This window comes from Amblyraja radiata, chromosome 17, assembly GCF_010909765.2.
Source record: "Amblyraja radiata isolate CabotCenter1 chromosome 17, sAmbRad1.1.pri, whole genome shotgun sequence".
In the NCBI taxonomy this organism is placed as follows: Eukaryota; Metazoa; Chordata; class Chondrichthyes; order Rajiformes; family Rajidae; genus Amblyraja; species Amblyraja radiata.
The window spans coordinates 4,210,475-4,229,521 of NC_045972.1; the positions used below are offsets into that span (position 1 = coordinate 4,210,475).

General features: G+C 43.5%; 1 protein-coding gene across 4 annotated transcripts in view; it reads left to right on the plus strand.

The window, feature by feature from the left end:
- LOC116982428 (BTG3 associated nuclear protein) overlaps positions 1–19,047 on the plus strand; it is a 127,414-nt gene that overhangs the window by 77,657 nt on the left and 30,710 nt on the right. For 2 of the 4 annotated variants that reach the window (XM_033035644.1, XM_033035648.1), the window contains exons 8-11: positions 3,803–3,970; positions 5,273–5,409; positions 8,937–9,008; positions 15,403–15,447. In XM_033035644.1, the coding sequence (XP_032891535.1) occupies positions 3,803–3,970; positions 5,273–5,409; positions 8,937–9,008; positions 15,403–15,447 (422 nt within the window). The remainder of the gene's footprint in view (positions 1–3,802; positions 3,971–5,272; positions 5,410–8,936; positions 9,009–15,402; positions 15,448–19,047) is intronic. The other 2 variants (XM_033035647.1, XM_033035646.1) reach the window with 2 other exon arrangements.

Below are 19,047 nucleotides of genomic sequence, written 5' to 3' on the forward strand. Positions count from 1 at the left end.
CCTTTTTGTAGAAGTACTCAAGTGTGGAATCCTCAATGTGATAATTTATACATCCAAATTTCTCGGGATTTGGATTTTTTTGAGAAATGAATGTACAACAACAACCATTCATGAAACTATTCATGAAAAGTCTGAAGAAGGGTTTCGACCCAAAACGTTGCCTATTTCCTTCGCTCCATAGATGCTGCCTCAGCCGCTGAGTTCCTCCAGAATTTTTGTCTACCTTCAATTTTCCAGCATCTGCAGTTCCTTCTTAAACGTGAAACTTCCCATTGTCTCTTGGATTTCCACTAGTTAAGCATGACAAATCTTTTAGAACTTTTTATTGACAGGTCAACGCTGATGCTGTCAATTATCAAATTGAATTATCAGAATAGAATATATGTAATATTGAATGAAAAGTACAGAATAAAGATACTGGCCCCAGCCACTGCATCTTACTGTTTATGTTCCACAGGTTTATCTTCCCACCCTTCGACCCAATCTTACCACATTTCGTAGCTTATCCTGGAGTGCCTGTGATTTGCTTCATTTCTGGGCTATCAAGGGTTGTCATTAGCAGAAGTAAAAGGGTTCCTTGATAGGGTGGGAGATGTCATTTGCCTAGCACGTCTCATGCTATCTTTTTTCAGAGCAGGCGATATGTTTCCAGCATTCACTGTGAATGATACCGCATGACTACGCTGTGGCATGCGACTACACATGTTGGAATTGGTAGCAATGAAAGAGAGCAGCTGGGGCAACTCGATGGGTCAGGCAGTATCTATGTGGGAAATAGGCAGTCAATGTTTTGGGCCTATACCTTCACCTGGAACTCTTCTCTATTTGAGTTTACATCTGCCTTGGAATGGGATCTTTGGTAATAATTGTATTATTGGCAAATATATTAGGGTAAATGTGTTGTTCTAATGAAGAGTCTTGTCAGAATACTGGAGATAAACTGTTCCAGTTGGTGGGAAGGTCAAAGTCTATAGGACACAGATTTATGGTGATTGGCAAAAGAATAACCTGTTTACAGAACAAATGGTTAGCGTTTATCATATATCAGCTGAGGGTGGTGAAGGTCGATTCAAAAGAGAATTTGATCAATTGGGGGAAAAAAATCAGGACTACAGTGAAAATATTGGGGAATGTGATGAGCTGCAATGTTCCTGAGGAGAACTGGCACGGACTAAGAGCATCGATGTCCGTTGTACTGCTATGGATGAAGTTCTCCAAGGAAGCTGGCTTACAATATTCTTTCAGTCATGTTAGTCTTATCACTCTGTTACTTGATTGTCAGTCTGACTTCCAGGAGATATGCTGACTCAAGGCTCGCTGAGTTGTATTTCACTTGGCTGCCAATCTTAATGGAACTTGCTTGGAATGCGCATTTATATTTGATAATGGGACATTACCACTATATGTGAACAAATCCTTTTTTTGCTTTCTCAATAGAAGGATGCCAGAATTATGTAAAATGATTCCAGGAATAAAGCATTTGACTGATGTCAATGTTTGTCAGTGTGACAAAACACTAAGCCTGAAAGTGTTATTGACTGAAGTTGACTGGTATACAGCCCCATACCATTTTGCAGCCAATATTAACTTGTGTTAGATGTATATTAAACTTCAAGTATATAACTATCACACACTATTGTCAGCATTTAAATATTTGATTTTCTTGTTTCTCATGGGGAGTGCTGACAGAGTGACTAAATTACTGCACTATTACCCACAGTTTTGTCATGTTAATCCAAATGCATCAAACCAGTTTGCACTATGTTAATTGGAGACTTTAACTACGTTTGCACTTGAAAAGTGATGCTAGACTCAGTAATAGCAACCATGAAATGAGTGGATTGTTGTATAAACAATACCATATCTCCAATGTCTTTCAGGAAATGAGATCTGCCCTCATTATCACGTCTGGCATATTTATGTTTCCAAACCCACTTATGTGGTTGGCTGTTCAATGACTTTCCGCTTCAGTATCAATTAGGAATGGACTTTAAAAACCTATGGTGCCAGCTAGATCAACAGGTGGAAAGCAAATATGAGCAGTGATGCAGCAGTTGAGTTGCTGCCTTACAGTGCTAGAGACCTGGATTCAATCCTGACTGTGGGTGCTGTCTGTACAGAGTCTGTATGTTCCCTCTGTGACCACGTGGGTGTTTTCCGGGTGTTCCGGTTTTCTCCTGCATTCCAAAGACATGTAGGTTTGTAGGTTAATTGGCTTCGGTAAATTGTCCCTCGCGCGTAGGTTAGAACTAGTGTATGGGTGATCGCTAGTTGGTGCGGACTCAGTGGGCCAAAGAGCTTGTTTCTATGCTGTATCTCTAAGCTAAAATAATTTAAAATATTTTTAAAAGTCGCATAAAAAATTTATGTCAAGGAAGTAAGTAACAAAAGCATCATAAAGTTGGGCAAAGAGTGAGTCTGAAGAAGGGTCTCGACCTGAAACGTTGTCTATTTCCTTCGCTCCATGGATGCTGCCTCACCCGCTGAGTTTCTCCAGTGCTTTTGTCTACCATAGAGTTGGGCAATGTCAGTTGAGGGAATGGCGATGATGTTTTGGATTGGGACCCTCTTTCAGACTGATAGTAGTGGGGGAGAGAAAGCAGGTATGGGACAAAGTTTGGCAAGTGATAGGTGGATACAGATGAGGAGGGGGTTGATTGGCAGATGTGTGTAGGAAATGACAAAGGCTAGAAGTGAAATGGAGACAAAGCATCCTTATCTGACAAATAGACACAAAATGCTGGAGTAAATCAGTGGGTCAGGCAGCATCTCATGAAAGAAGGAATGGGTGACATTTCAGGTCGAGACACTTCTTCAAATGTTGCCTGACCTGCTGAGTTCCTTCGGCATTTTGTGTTTTGCTCAACATCTGGAGTTCCTTGTGTCTCAACAAAAGCATCATGACCAGGGGCATTTCTGTCTATTATTTGCAAATGCCAGATTTTTGTTCTGGGATGACTTTCTGTTCTTTCAGCTTTTTGTATTGAGGGCCATTACTTAATGATGACCGAAAATGTTTATTTTTGTGTATTTTTATTGTATTGTGAGATTGCTATACCATCTATTTTCCTGTGAAAATGAAAAATGCATGACCTAGATCATTTACTATTAGTTTCAGGGTCTGAATTTGTAACTTGGAATAGTTCATAATATTGGCTGCCCTTAGCCCAAGCACAGTCCATTGCAAAATGACCAGAATATATATATTTTTTTAATCACCTCCATTTAGTGCACTAGTATCAAGATTCTCTTCACTATCTACATGAAGGCACCTATGATTCAACGTTTATAAACTGAAGGTGTGAACATTTTCTAAGATTGTTTTAAATTAGACAGACAATGGATCAGAGGTCACCAGTGCCTTGTTTGCTGCACTGATATTGGATTTTTGGGCCACGGCATATTGTAATACTTTGGGTGTGCAGGATAGCCATAGGTGGATTCAGATTTAATGGCACCTGGGTGACATAGGGTGTGCCAAAACTGACCTCCACAGAACAAAGGGGGACGTGGGGGGGAGGGGGACTGCTGAGAACTAGGGACCTGGTGGGGAGGTTGAGGGGGACAAAGAAGGGATGAGTACTTATTTTAACTTTGCAACGCCTTTGTGGCGTCTCTTTTGTGTACTTTGTATGCAAAAACAAAGAATTTCACTGCACCTGGCCAGGTATAAGTGACAATAAAATATAATCATCGTGATCAACTGGTGGCGATGCTTTTTCAACTGACCAGGTTTACACTAATTTGCTTGTAATTGTGTATCTCGTACAAAGTTAAATATGCAACTTTTTAACACTTGTAGGTCATCTTTTTCATAAATTTGGAATCACTGAATCGGATTGGTACCGAATAAAACAGAGCATAGACTCTAAATGTCGAACTGCATGGCGCAGAAAACAGCGTGGACAAAGCTTGGCAGTGAAAGGTTTTGCCCGAAGGACGCCCTCATCTTCGGTCATGAGCGGATCAGGTAGATGAGGCAAATTCTCGTTGCTTAATGACTTCAGTCCATGATATATAACTTTAAGTGGGATTTTTCATGCAGAGTTTAAATACTTTTTCAACTGTTCTTTCTTTAATTACTGCTCTTTGGCTTCCATCGACCCATATCACTGAGGCAGACTTGCTCTGTCATCATTGTTATTCCTCCTGTGCCCTCTTGATGACAAAATTGGGGTTTTACATAATGAAAAACCCAAAGTTGCCGTCGACTACAAAGGAAAATGTCAGTCCATGAAATATCTAAACCATTAACTGTATAAGTGAGCAAAAACACAAACTGCTGACATAACTTAACAAAGCAAGCAGGGGGTGAAGTTCAATAGTCAATAGTGTTTTATTTGTCACATTAGCAACTGCTTTTTGCATATATTACTCTTGCGGGCACAACCATTTTTGACGCCATTATTCAAAGTCTGGTCGGCCCGTCTGGCCATCTTCGTGTCCCGGGGACGCCTCCTGCAGCCGATCGTATTAAAAAACGCCACACACTTCTCCATTACATTTTTCCCTTCTCAGCTTATAGCTATGCTATCTAGTGTTGGACATTTCCACCTTGGGAGAAAGGTTCTCACTATCTATGCCTCTAATAGCCTGTATGCCCTATATTTGTCGATATCAATCGATCCATGTTCATGTTACTAATTCTAACCATAATTATTATTTCTAGAACTTTCCCACAAGTGAAGCTAAAATGACTGGGTTGTAGTTACTATATTTATCAGCCTTACAGTTCTCTACTCCTTAAAATTATGGCTAGGACCTCTTTAGTGTTTTCTCCACCAGGTTTAAGAAGCTTGCCATCTTGAACCTGCTTTTTTTAAATCAGTTTTCTGCCTTTTCTTCACATATTCCTTTATATTGAGTCCCCAGCAACATTTGGAGTAAGGAACTGATGTAAAATACTTAATTCCTACTTACTGATTCAATTATAAGCTAAATATAGTTGAAACAAGTATAAAATTCACAACGTCGATAATACTCAACATTATTTGGCTGGTCAAGGATTTTCTCTTATAATTAGATCACAGTGTCTAGCTTTCCAAATGCTGTGGCAGTGAACAGGATTTCACATGTCATGTGTTTAACTATAGGCTGCAAGTTATGAAAGGCCTTATTACTAATATTAGGATAAAGGCCAGATGCAGGCAGGTGGGACTAGTGTAGATAGGGCATCTTGCTTGCCGTGAGATGGGCCCGTTTCCATGCTGTATGACTCTTGAGTGGTTCTAATTTTATCTAACGTGAATTTGAAAATTGTTTTCCTTTGTTGAAGGGGGAATGCAAGGATCAGTGCCATCATCAGGAGATTCACAGCAAAACCAGGCCCAAACACTACACTATGCATTGGCAAATGCTCAGCAAGTTCACATCCATCGCATCGGAGAGGATGGACAAGTTCAACAAGTAGTGAGTATTGCCAAGATATACCTCAGTAAAATTAATCTAGTCTACCAGTCCTTGTCAGGGCTTAGTCGATCAGTGCTGTAGCTTAAATTTGTTCCATGATCCCTACACCTGTGTAGTCCACTGAAAAATTGTCAAAGAAGATTAAAAATCCCCAGGGTAAATTAATTTCCATTTCTCAGTTATAGAAAAATGGTTAAGAACATAACATTACGGGGGCACGGTAGCACAAAGGTAGAGTTGCTGCCATACAGCACTTACAGCGGCAGAGACCCGGGTTTACTCCTAACTACAGGTGCTGTCTGTACAGAGTTTGTACCTTTTCCCCGTGACCTCGTGGGGTTTCTCCAAGAAGTTTGGTTTCCTCCCACACTCCAAAGAATTACAGGTTTGTAGGTTAATTGGCTTAGTACAAATGTAAAATTGTCTCTCGTGTGTGTAGATAGTGTTAATGCTGCTTGATGCGGACTCGGTGGGCCGAAGGGCCTGTTTCCGCGCTGTATCTCCAAACTAAACATCAGAGATGTCTTTGTTCCAATCTTAAAAATTCTGTTCATTTTGGAATACTTCCTTTAAATTGAGAAATTCATAACAGTTCACTGTTTAAGAAAGAACTGCAGATGCTGGGAAAATCGAAGGTAGGCAAAAATGCTGGAGAAACTCAGCGGGGTGAGGCAGCATCTATGGAACGAAGGAGTAGGTGACGTTTCGGGTCAAGACTCTTCTTCAGACTGATCAGCCAAAACAGTTCATTATTCACTTTTTGTAAATGACATGATGAATGGGATTAAGAGTCATGATAGCACATGGACTGCTGACATTGTAGGTAGTGCAGATGGGAGCATTTAAATTATAAAGATGTTAATAGATTGAGCAAAATTAACAGAACTGACAGATGGATATTAATGTGGGGTGATCCAATACCATGGACCTTATAAGGATGGAACAAAATTATTTCAAAATAAAAGTTCACAGCTACATCTCAAACTTGCAAACTGTCTGGGTTATGATCATTTCTCAGAAATGGCACCCTGCCCGAATATGGGGTAGATCATTCGAATGATAAGGATGGAAACGTAATCTGAGTATTTAGAAAACTGGTAACCATATAGATGAAAGCTATGTTGCAGGTATCCGAAGCCCTTCTTAGATCGCAAATGGAATAAATGAAGAGTTCTGGACACTATATCCGTGGCGAAATACATCGGCTTTGGAGAGGAATGTAGATTTATCAGTGATACCTCATCTGTGATGATTAAGTTATGAGAAGTTACACAAACCTGGGATATACTTTCTGAAATTTAAAACAAACAGGGATAATTGTGTTGATTTTTTTTGTGTTAAGGGGAATTGATGGGATGAATATTCTGGTACACTGCTGAGCATTATTCCACTGAGTGCTTATTTGTTATAGCGCCTTTGATCTTCAGATTAATCACTCAGAGGTACATGACCTTGTTCTTTGTGCCAGATACCTGCTGTGTCCTTACTGCTGCTGCTTGATGCTGTGCTGGTCTAGAGCTGTGAACCTTGTATTTGCAGGTGCTCTTGTGGCACCTCTTTCACAAGTGTTGGTCGAGATCCAAGGATCTAGGCAGTCTTTCAACACTTGGTGCTGCTGCTCCCCTTCCCCAATAATGGTCCACACACAACATGCTAGCTGAGATTTAACCTTCAGCCCAACATTGCAGCAATGTTGCCTGCACTAAACTGTCTAACATCTCCACAGTGAGCCATGAGTGATTTATTACTGGAGGAGAGCCATGTACTTGGCACAGGAACAGACAACCAGGATGATGGCGGTTTGCACCGGCCCCCATCATCTACCTTCTCGTTATCACAGCATGCAGTAAACGGAAGAGCAGGCGCTCTGCCAGCTTCCCTGCAGCACTGTGCGTTTTAACACTCAGTCCTCCAGTACTATCATTCATGGGAACACAGCCTGCGTGATGAGCGAGGTATGGTGTAGAAAGAAAATAATTCTGCAGTTTGGATAGAGAAGAGGTAGGTACAGAATCTGAAAATTAAAGTCAGGTCTTTCAGGAGTTAATGTTATCTGTAGAAACTCTCATCAGGATTGCTAGATCAACTATTACTTTTAATTCCAAGGTTGCTCCATTTTGTCCACATTAAAGATTACAAGGCAGTGTATTTGTTACAGGTTATACGTGGTGTCATTCAGTGTTGAAAATAACTCAACAGGGAAGACATTTTATAGACAATAGACACTAGGTGCAGGGGTAGGCCATTCGGCCCTTCGAACCAGCACCGCCATTCAATGTGATCATGGATGATCATCCACAATCATCAGTACCCCGTTCCTGCCTTCTCCCTAAAGCCCCTGACCCCGCTATCTTTAAGAGCCCTATCTAGCTCTCTCTTGAAAGTATCCAGAGAACTGGCCTCCACCACCCTCCGAGGCAGAGAATTCCACAGACTCACAACGCTCTGTGTGAAAAAGTGTTTCCTCATCTCCGTTCTAAATGCCTTACCCCTTATTCTTAAAATTGGGCCCCTGGTTCTGGACTCCCCAAACATCGGGAACATGTTTCCTGCCTCTAGCATGTCCAAACCCTTAATAATCTTATACGTTTCAATAAGATCCCATCACATCCTTCTAATTTCCAGAGTATACAAGCCCAGACGCTGCATTCTCTCGGCATATGACAGTCCCGCCATTCCGGGAATTAACCTTGGTGAACCTACGCTGCACTCCCTCAATAGCAAGAATGTCTTTCCTCAAATTAGGGGACCAAAACTGCACACAATACTCCAAGTGTGGTCTCAATAGAGCCCTATACAACTGCAGAACATTTGCTATGTCGCTCTTCCAGGGAGATGCTAAATGCATTTCGTTGTCTCTGTACTGTACACGGACAATGACAATTAAAATTGAATCTGAATCTGAATCTGAATCTGAACCTGAGAAGGATCTCTTTGCTCCTATACTCAACTCCTCTTGTTATGAAGGCCAACATGCCATTGGCTTTCTTCACTGCCTGCTGTACCTGCATGCTTACTTGCATTACTTTCTCATGTTTCTATGTTCCACATGGCCTAGGCAGCAGCAATGGACTGCCAATAATTGCCCTTTAAAAGTGTTCCTGTGTTCATTGCTTGCCTAGAGAGTGGCTTTTGATCAAATGGGCAGTATGTAAAGAGATGCTATGGGTTTCCAAGAAATGTGTTTTCTATAAAATGAAGCTTCCAATATGGGACGTAATTTTATGCAGATGTAACATGTACACTTGATTTTACATCATTCATTGTCACGTGAAATATTTTAGTCTTTGTGTGAATAGTTAGAAAATTAATGGAATATTTGCAATATCTCTTTGTTTTAAAGTGGTCTTGTTTTGTGGTTGCCATTTATAATATTTTGCATCTGTATTGTTAAATCATCGTTAAATACATTTTTGATTAATTTGTTCCTTCAGCCTTTCTCCTCTGGTAACGTTTGTATCCTTGTGATCTATTTTCAGTCAGTAATACTTTTTCCTCTTCCCTTTCCATGCCTTTTCTGTCTACTGGCTGTACAGGGGCACCTGCATATCGCACAGGTACCACAGGGAGAACAAGTACAAATCACTCAGGATAGTGAGGTAAGACTTCAAAGATTCTCTCTTTTGCGTTTTTAGATCACTAGGTTCAGGATCAATATAGTCACGTACTGAGGTACAGTGAAAAGCTTTGTTTTGCATGTTATCCAATCAGATCAGATAATATTATACATAAATACAATCAAATCAAGCTTTTTATCACTAATTTTATACCATTGGTAAACCACAAAATTTGCATAGTGAATATTGTTTATAATAACGTCCATCAGGATTACCTGCAGATGTTGTTGTCAGATTGGTACGTACAAGAATTGTATTCTTAGTATTGATGTTAGAGTGGTGTTGGCTTACATGCGAATGTGACCTTAATACCAGCTTTATTAACTTGTGCGGGTGCAGATATTGTCACTATGATTCACAATGAAGTAATTTTTGTATACATTCTCCAAAGTTATCATGTTCAGTTTTAAATTGCTGTAATTCTTTAATTCCTCAATGGGTGGAGTGGGCATGATTACACTATATAATATTCTTGTTTTGTTGGAGGCATATGATTCAAAATTTATATATTCAGTTCATGTGACTTTGATGTTTGGCAAAAAATTAAAAATAACTGCTGAATATCAAGTCAAGAGTGTTTTATTTTCATGTCCCAGATAGAACTATGAGATTCTTACTTGCAGCAGTACAACTGAATATGTAAACATAGTACACTGTAAACAATATAATAAACGAGTGAAGGAATGATGGAGAAGATGAGGACAGACTCTACGATGGCAGTATAGAATGGAAAATTGAATATTCTACCTATTTCATGTGAAGTTCTGGCGAGGGTAATCCTTTGTTGCCGAAAGAGAGTAGCTAATATTTTACGGTAGACAAAAATGCTGGAGAAAAACAGCAGGTGAGGCAGCATCTATCGAGAGAAAGATTAGGTGATGTTTCGGGTCGAAACCCTTCTTCAGACTGATGTGGGGGTGGAGGGGGCGGGAAGAAGAAAGGAAGAGGCGGAGATAGTGGGCTGGGGGAGAGCTGCAAAGGTGAGGGGAAAGAGGGAGAAAGCAAGGACTACCTGAAATTGGAGAAGTCAATGTTCATACCGCTGGGGTGTAAACTACCCAAGCGAAATATGAGGTGCTGCTCCTCCAATTTGCGGTGGGACCATGGAGCAGGCCCAGGACAGAAAGGTCGGATTCGGAATGGGAGGGGGAGTTGAAGTACTGAGCAACCGGGAGATCAGGTTGGTTATTGCGAACTGAGCGGAGGTGTTGGGCGAAGCAATCGCCAAGCCTACGCTTGGTCTCACCGATGTAGAGCAGCTGACACCTAGAGCAGCGGATGCAATAGATGAGGTTGGAGGAGATGCAGGTGAACCTCTGCCACACCTGGAAAGACTGCTTGGGTCCTTGGATGGAGTCAAGGGGGGAGGTAAAGCGACAAGTGTAGCATTTCCTGCAAAGAAAAGTGCCAGGGGAGGGGGTGGTTTCAGTGGGAAGGGACGAATTGACCAGGGAATTACGGAGGAAGCGGTCTCTGTGGAAGAAAGCCGAAAGGGGAGGAGATGGGAAGATGTGGCCAGTGGTGGGATCCCGTTGGAGGTGGCGAAAATGTCGGATGATTATCTGTTGTATGTGACGGCTGGTAGGGTGGAAGGTGAGGACAAGGGGGACTGCCCTTGTTACGAGCGGGGGGATGGGGAGTGAGAGCAGAGCTATGGGATATAGAAGAGACCCTCGTGAGAGCCTCATCTATAGTCGAAGAGGGGAACCCCCGTTCCCTGAAGAATGAGGACATCTCCGATGCCCTGGTTTGGAACTCCTCATCCTGGGTGCAGATGCGGCGTAGACGGAGGAATTGGGAGTAGGGGATAGAGTCCTTACAGGAAGTACAGGTGGGAAGAAGTGTATTCCAGATAGCCATGGGAGTCAGTGGGTTTGTAGTAGATGTTGGTCAATACCTATGATGGAGATGGTGAGGTCTAGAAATGGTAGGGAGATGTCGGAAATGGTTCAGGTGAACTTGAGTGCCAGATGGAAGTTGGTGCTGAAATGGATGAAGTCAGTGAGTTCTGCATAGGTGCTGGAGATAGCGTCAATGCAGTCGTCGATGTAGCGGAGGTAGAGTTCAGGATAGGGCCACAGTATGCCTCGAACACAGATTGTTCGACATACCCTACAACGAGGCAGGCATAGCTGAGGCCCATGCACGTGCCCATAGCTACACCTTGGATTTGGAGGAAATGGGAGGAGTCAAACAAAAAGTTGTTGAGGGTAAGGACCAGCTCCGCTAGGCAGAGGAGAGTATCGGTAGAAGGGGATTGGTTGCTTCTGCGGTCGAGGAAGAAGTGGAGGGCTTTTAGACCCTCGTGGTGGGGGATGGAGGTGTAGAGTGACTGGACATCCATGGTGAAGATGAGGGAATGGGGGCCTGGAAAGCGGAAGTCATGGAGGAGACGAAGAGCATGTGAGGTGTCTTGGGCATAGGTAGGGAGGGATTTGACCAGGGGGGGATAGGATAGAGTCGAGGTATGTGGAAATAAGTTCGGTGGGACATGAACAAGCAGAAACAATGGGTCTGCCAGGACAGTCAGGTTTGTGGATTTTGGGGAGAAGGTAAAATCGGGCCATGCGGGGCTGGGGAACGATGAGGTTGGAGGTTTGGGAGGGCAGGGAACCGGAGTTGATGAAGTCAGTGATTGCGCTAGAGATAGTGGCCTGGTGCTCATCTGTGGGGTCATGGTCCAAGGATAAGTAGGAGGAGGTGTCTGAGAGTTGGCGCGTGGCTTCAGCCTTGTAGAGATCAGTGCACTAGACTACCACGGCACCTCCCTTGTCGGCAGGTTTGATCATCCAGTCTGGGTTGTTGCAGAGTGAGTCGATGGCTGTATGTTCAGGGGGGGAGAGGTTAGAGTGAGAAAGGGGAGTGGCAAATTTGAGGCGGTTGATGTTCCACCGGCAGTTTAAAATAAAAAGGTCTAAAGCAGGTAGATGGCCATGAGGGGGAGTCCAAGAGGAGGGGGCCCGTAGACGGGAGAAGGGGGTCATCACTAGGGGTGAGGAATCCTTCCCATGGAAAAACGCTTGGATGCGGAGGCGACGGAAGAAGAGCTCCACATTGTGGCGGATGCGGAACTCATTGAGGTGGGGATGGAGGGGAACAAAGTTGAGCCTCTGCTGATGACAGACTGTTCGGTATCAGAGAGGGGGAGGTCAGGGGGGATGGTGAACACAGGGCAAGGATGGGGGTTGGGGTCGGGGTAAGGCAGGTGAGTAGACGGAGGCCGAGGCGATGTCTGGTAGGGGGGTGGTGGGTGGTCAGGAGGGGGGCATGAGGACCATAGTGTGGGTGGGGAGTAGCTGGAGTCACATGGTTAAAGGGGGAAGGGGAAGATCAAGTGGAATGACCACTGAGGTTCCCCGGGTTAGGGGGGGAGCACTAGGACCCAGCACAGTTAGACCACGTGATGTGAGAGTCTGCAGCGTGGAGACTTCAGGCCCGGTGCTGAGCCTAGGACTCAGATAAGGCTGCGGCCTGCTGGAGAGCGGTGGAGTGGCGAGGGTCGGTAGAGTCACTGGTGGAAGCCCGCGGGGAATGGAGTCCGGGTCAGCGGGCGAAGCGTCGGAAGTCCTGGTCAGCGGATGGCCGGTGAGGCGGCGAGGTTAGGCGGTCCCGGTGAGGCGCCGATAGTTGTAGGTACCGGTGAGGGAGCGAGGTTCGGCAGTCCCGGTGAGGCGGCAAGATTCAGCGGTCCCGGCGAGGTTCGGCGGTCCCATTATGGCGGCGATAGTCGGGGGAACCGAGGATGCAGCGAGGGTCGGCGTTATCGGTGAGGGGGCAATAGGTGGTGTTCGGGCAGGCAACGTTGGGGCCCGGGGCCTGCAGGCAGTCGAGTTGTGGCGTGTCGGTGGCAGGAGCGGTCTGGAGGCGGACGAGTTTACAGCCCTTAGTGGAGTCCACGTGGGCCAGGAATCGTTGATTGAAGACATGGATCTTCCGGTGCATGAAGTATAGTTGGGGTCCGTTGCAGGTCTGGGTGAGTGAGACCCGAAGTTACGGGAGAGTCAAAGCGAGGTCCTGCCGGTGCCGGCACATCGCAGCCAGAGTAGATCGCAGGGCACGGAAGGAGAACTGCCGTGTATGGCAGCTGATAGCCAGTCGGTATCTATAGTCTGCGTTGGGTCCGAACTGGGAGGTAGGGAACTCGAGCTGGAAACCATGAGGTACAAGATGGAGGCGCAGGCAACACAGTGGAGTAGACAAAATGTTTAAGAAAGAACTGCAGATGCTGGAAAATCGAAGATAGACAAAAATACTGGAGAAACTCAGCGGGTGAGGCAGCATCTATGCAGCGATGGTTAAGTGACGTTTCGGGTCGAGACCCTTCTTCAGACTGATGTAGGGGTGGGGGGGGGGGGGTAAGAAGAAAGGAAGAGGCGGGCAGTAGGCTGTGGGAGAGCTGGGAAGGGGATGGGAAAGAGGGAGAAAGCAAGGACTACCTGAAATTTGAGATGTCAATGTTCATACCGCTGAGGTGTAAACTACCCAAGCGAAATATCAGATGCTGCTCCTCCAATTTGCAGTGGGATTCACTCTGGCCATGGGGGAGGCTGAGGACAGAAAGGTCGGATTCGGAATTGGAGGGGGAGTTGAAGTGCTAAGCCACCGGGAGATCAGGTTGGTTATTGTGAACTGAGCGGAGGTGAGGGGCGATATTTTAATCTATTTTTGAGATTAAATAGCGGGTAGTTTGCTCTGCAATATTTTTTATTACCTTTGCAATGTGAATTTATAGAATTCTCTGCCTCAGAAGGCAGTGAAGGCCGATTCACTGGATGCATTCAAAAGATAGATAGAGTTCTTAGGGCTAGCGGAGTCAAGGGATATGGGGAGAAGGCAGGAACAAGGTACTGATTGTGGATGAGCAGCCATGATCACATTGAATGGTGGTGCTGGCTCGAATGGCCAGGTCCTGCACCTATTGTCTATGTATCTATGCGATTTTATTTAATTCTTTGTCTTTATTATCATTTTGCAGTTCAGTTTCATCTTTGCGCCTTGCATATTTTTATCCTTTTCCAGTCTGCACGGCATTTGAAATGTGCAGCAAGTTACCTCTTCAATAATTTTGGTGAAGCTCATAATCTTTTGGATGTTCAGACAAATTATTTTATTCGTGAATCTTGTCACTGGAGGCAAATTCATTTAGAAAACATCAGGATTTGTACATTTGTCATATAGCTACTATTCTTTCCCCTTAATACAGAACTTGAGTTCCACAGCTGGAGGTTGCTCTCCAGTGTGATAACTGAGTAATATAGCACATTTTATCGTTTACCTAACAAATAATGGCTTGTTACTGAACTCAAAATATAACATCAATGAAGGATGCACATTTGAACGAGGCTCGGATTTTCTCTTCATATATCCTGATTAACCTGCTGTGTATTTTCAATATTTTCTTGTTTTTATTGAATTCCAGAAGTTGTGAGCCACAGCTGAGTTGTCAGTACTACATCATAGTCGATTCATCATTGTAGAGTGCTGTTGTGATTTTTGGTGAAGCTTTCTGAAACATGGAAAAATTGAACCACTCGTCAAGATTTCAATCTAAGTGCAATTGTAATTCATTAACATTGTGCATTGAATTGTGTTGGAATTGTTCATCTCACTTGGTCCCTGCCTCCTGCAGTGACCCTGACACCCTAACAGCCAGCAGTCTTATATGAGGCTCAGCAAGGTCACAGTAGGTGTGTCCTGCACAGGCTTGGCCTCTTGAATCCTTTGACAGGAGGTGAGGTTGGCGATAGAGTTTTGTCCCCTGTCAAAATCTGGAGGGCTTATTTAAAATCTGTGATAAAGATCTTTGGTATATCATGTCATGGCGACCTACACCCCAGAGACAGGCCTTTTGCCCTGCCAAAAGAAGATAAAATACATTAACATTTATGTAAATGATTACTGAAAAAATAAAGAAAACAGCTAGTTAAAATGCTATTAAAGCATTTATAAATCAATAAAATCATTACTGTAAAAATGCATTAACCTCTTTCATTATCCAAGCTGAGAGATGCAGATTCCACAGCATGATGCTAAGAATCACTGCAAAACCACAGCTCTCGAAGTAGAAACCGGTAACGAGGCAGAGAGAGATGCTCTAACATGCATGATTCAATGTATTTTAGGCCTACAGAATGAGAGTGGAAGAACACCAGCTATTAGCTTCAGAACCACCAAGCCCTGCCAGCATGATTCAGCCCATTGATTGGGCAGTGAACAAAGAGGGAGAAATGCTTTCCCTCATTCTGAAATCAATCCCTTATCTTCTCAAGTTTACCAAATGTTTTAATGGATTATCAAAAAGATTACAAATAAGGTGATTAAAGGGGTAATCAATATCAATGTTAAAATAAGTTTGTTTTTTCATTTCTTTACGTAGGGCAATCTTCAAATACATCAGGTCCATGTTAGTCAAGATGGCCAGGTAAGTTGTTTTACATACTTGAACAAGTATTCCACAGTAAACAGTTCCCATTTTCAAAACATATTTTGCCAATTGATGTAAATTTTCTAGTAGAATTTGCAGGAAAAAACTTCACATTTATGGAATAAAGTCAGTGTTGTTTCTTTAAAATGGTTTCTTCAAATAAAGGAAAAATAATGGTACGCTGTTTATTGAGTTGATCAACACCATATTGTTCATCTCATTGATCTCTTATAGCATTGTGCTGTCTTACAATGGCTTATTATACTCAGTAAATAACTTATCAAAACATAAGTGGATAAAAATTAAGGAGGCAGTAATTTTATTGGGTTGACTAAGCAGAATTTTCAATGCATGTAAACAGGAGCTCTCCAGGTATTAGATGTCCTGACATGTGAAAATCTGACTTTACGCAGTTTCTCTGATATTTTTTAAAGCATCTTTCAAGCGATTAATAATAATAAAATGTTTCATGGTAATCATTAATGGCAGGGTACAGAGTTCATTCCATTAGTTTAATTATCGGTAGCATTAGGGTTCATTAGCATTAGCTAATTGAATCAGCATTCAATGAAATGAAAGCATTATGGAAAGTGTATGTCTAGTGATATGATATGGGTAGCTATATAAAATGGACATTTATAATTTATGGAAAAATTGCTTCTGAACAGTTTTCAGGAAAAGAACCCTTAGGAAACCTAGGGACTGCCTGTATATTTGTAACCTTCTTTTGAACCCTTTGAACCTATATCTAAATATTTCTTGTACTTTACATCCTTGTTTACGGTCCTTGGTGGCAGTCATGCCTCACAAAGAGCCTGAAATAGAACACCTTTCATTCATATTTCATGTCTTAATCTTATTTAGCTTTTAGCTTCTTCTTGTTCGTGCGTTTGAGGCAGCAGAAGTTTGCAGCAGGGTGATACCATCCGGTTCGACATCTGTAGGTGCCCGCCCTAATAAGGATGCATGCTCCGGGTTGGCGCCAAGCTGCGGCGCTGCTGCTGTCTGTTTGTTGTCGTTCACCTGACTGAGGTCAGTTGACAGGGCTCACCATGGGGAGGTCGACAACATAAGCCCCAGCTTTTAGCTACCTTGTGCAGCAACAGATGTTTTCAAGTACAAAACCATACAACATAGTTTAAGGGGCAGCCCAAGAATTTATAGAGCGAGACTCTATTCAAATGCTGAAGTAATACCAGGGTAAGATGATGCAAAACAAAGAGAATATTATGTAAAATGGGAACTGGTCAATACTACAGGAAGCCAGAGCAATATAGAACATTTGGCAAGGAAATTCAAACTAAAATGGGAGATACCAAAAAGTACTTACAAATTGCAAGTAAACTCAAGGAAAACTCATATTCTAGAAATACATATAGACCAAAGGAATAATAAATGAACAAGTGGGTAAGCCATGCGGGAAGACCTGGGTTGACACAAAATGCTGGAGTAACTCAGCGGGACAAGCGGCGTCTCTGGAGAGAAGGAATGGGTGACGTTTCGGGTCGAGACCCTTCTTCGGACTGATGTCTGGAGGGTGCGGCACAGAGATAAAATGTAGTCGGCGACAGTAAGACTGGGGGGAGAAGGCGGAGGGGATGGAGAGAGAGGGAAAGCAAGGGCTACTTGAAGTTAGGGAAGTCAATGTTCATACTGCTGGGGTGTAAACTACCCAAGCGAAATATGAGGTGCTGTTCCTCCAATTTGCGCTGGGCCTCACTCTGACAATGGAGGAGGCCCAGGACAGAAAGGTCAGATTGGGAATGGGAGGGGGAGTTAAAGTGCTGAGCAACCGGGAGATCAGATAGGTTAAGGTGGGCCGAGCGGAGGTGTTCAGCTAAACGTTTGCCGAGCCTGCGCTTGGTCTCGCCGATGTTCAGCAGTTTGGGAGTTGGGGATCAAATCTTTACAGGAAGCAGGGTGGGAAGAAGTGTAGACCTGGGTTTGGTTTAATGTACAGTAAACACTTGCTTTTACGGAAGATATACAAAATACTGGAGTAACTCAGCGAGACAGGCAGCATCAATTTACGGATCGCTATATAACAGAATTCGGGTTAATGGACTGACCTGCCGGTCTTCAGTGCCAGACTAGGCTGCCGCAGCATCCCCAGCCCTTGTCACCGCCCCAGCCATGCCCACCACCGTTGCCACTCCAGCTGCCACAACCACCACCACCACTGCCACCATCGTAGTTACCAGCACCGCTGCCACCACGAATGCCACCATCATCACCACCGCTGTCACCACCGCGCCACCAACGCCACCATCACCACGCTGCTGTCACCGCGAATGACGACCCTTTCTTAGACTACAACTACCCGCAGGCCATGGCCAATGACTGCACTGATCCTCACCTCTCTCCCTTCTGGATTCCAGGTCCAGTAAACGGGGTAAATGGCAATGGTTCTAACCTTCATATTCAATCACATTTGGGCACAGGTTTAATGTCAGAGAATTGGAATTCCACGTGTGGTACAATTGGTTTGAAATTGAACAAGGGACATACCAAACAGTTAAAGAATAGTCATCCCAAAACATTCGGTGTTAGTCGTGCAGAGGAGCAATTGGTCATGGATAAAATCATGAAGGCCATTGTAAATATAATTTACAAAGTTTTGTGCTAATCAGCTGTGATTGATTACCTTGAAGTGGTGGTGATTGCAATCAGCCACACAAAATTACTTGAAAAGCTGGTAATTATTGTAAACCGGGACTGAATCTACATTTGGATTCCTTAGATGTTACTTGTAATGTGTATGAAGTGAGCTGTGCCTGTCTTGTGCATCGATGGGTGAGCTGCTGAACTTCTGTTCTCTCCTTCCACTATCAGCGAAACGTAAAACACTGCAAATGCTCGATTTCAGAAATAAAAACTGAGAATTAGGTGATCACTGATTTGGTCAAACAGCATTTGTGGGGGAAAAACTGAGTTAATGTTTCAGGCGAAAGTCCCTTAGGAAAGAGGGAAAACGATTTAGTTTTAAATTACAGAAGGGTGGAGGAATGAAACCAAGAAAACAAAATGTTTGCTAATGTTCTGCTACTTTTTAAAAAGGGAGAAAAGGATTCACAAATTAATTTGAAGTTAAACATTCTAAAAATGGTGAAACAAGCGACTACATCTCAGGATGCTGCCTGATCCGTTGTTACTCCAGCACTTTGGTCTAAACATGATGTTGGGGTAGGACAAATGCCAATGATTGCACAAAATTCTGAAGGACAATGTAAACCAAAATTTACAATTACACAGAGTGACCCATCCTCAGTTGCGGGAGAGACTGGGCCACCACCAACCCTGGAAGAGCTGAAATGTTCCACCGCTTCCCTTAAGTCAAATAAAACTTCCGGAAGCAACAACTAACTGTCTAAGTTGTACTTGGCCTGATGGGATTGGATGGGTCCCGATTTATTGGATGTGTACATTGCTCAGCCTCGACTGGCATTGTGTAAGAACCAAGAGGAAGGCCATCATCTCCCTCACGAAAGCAGAATGGTGAGAAGGAGGCTATCAGAAATAGGAAATAGGCAACTCATCGCATTGCTGAGTGCAGTTTAAAGGAGATGTGCGGGCAGGTTTTTGTTACAATGAGGATGG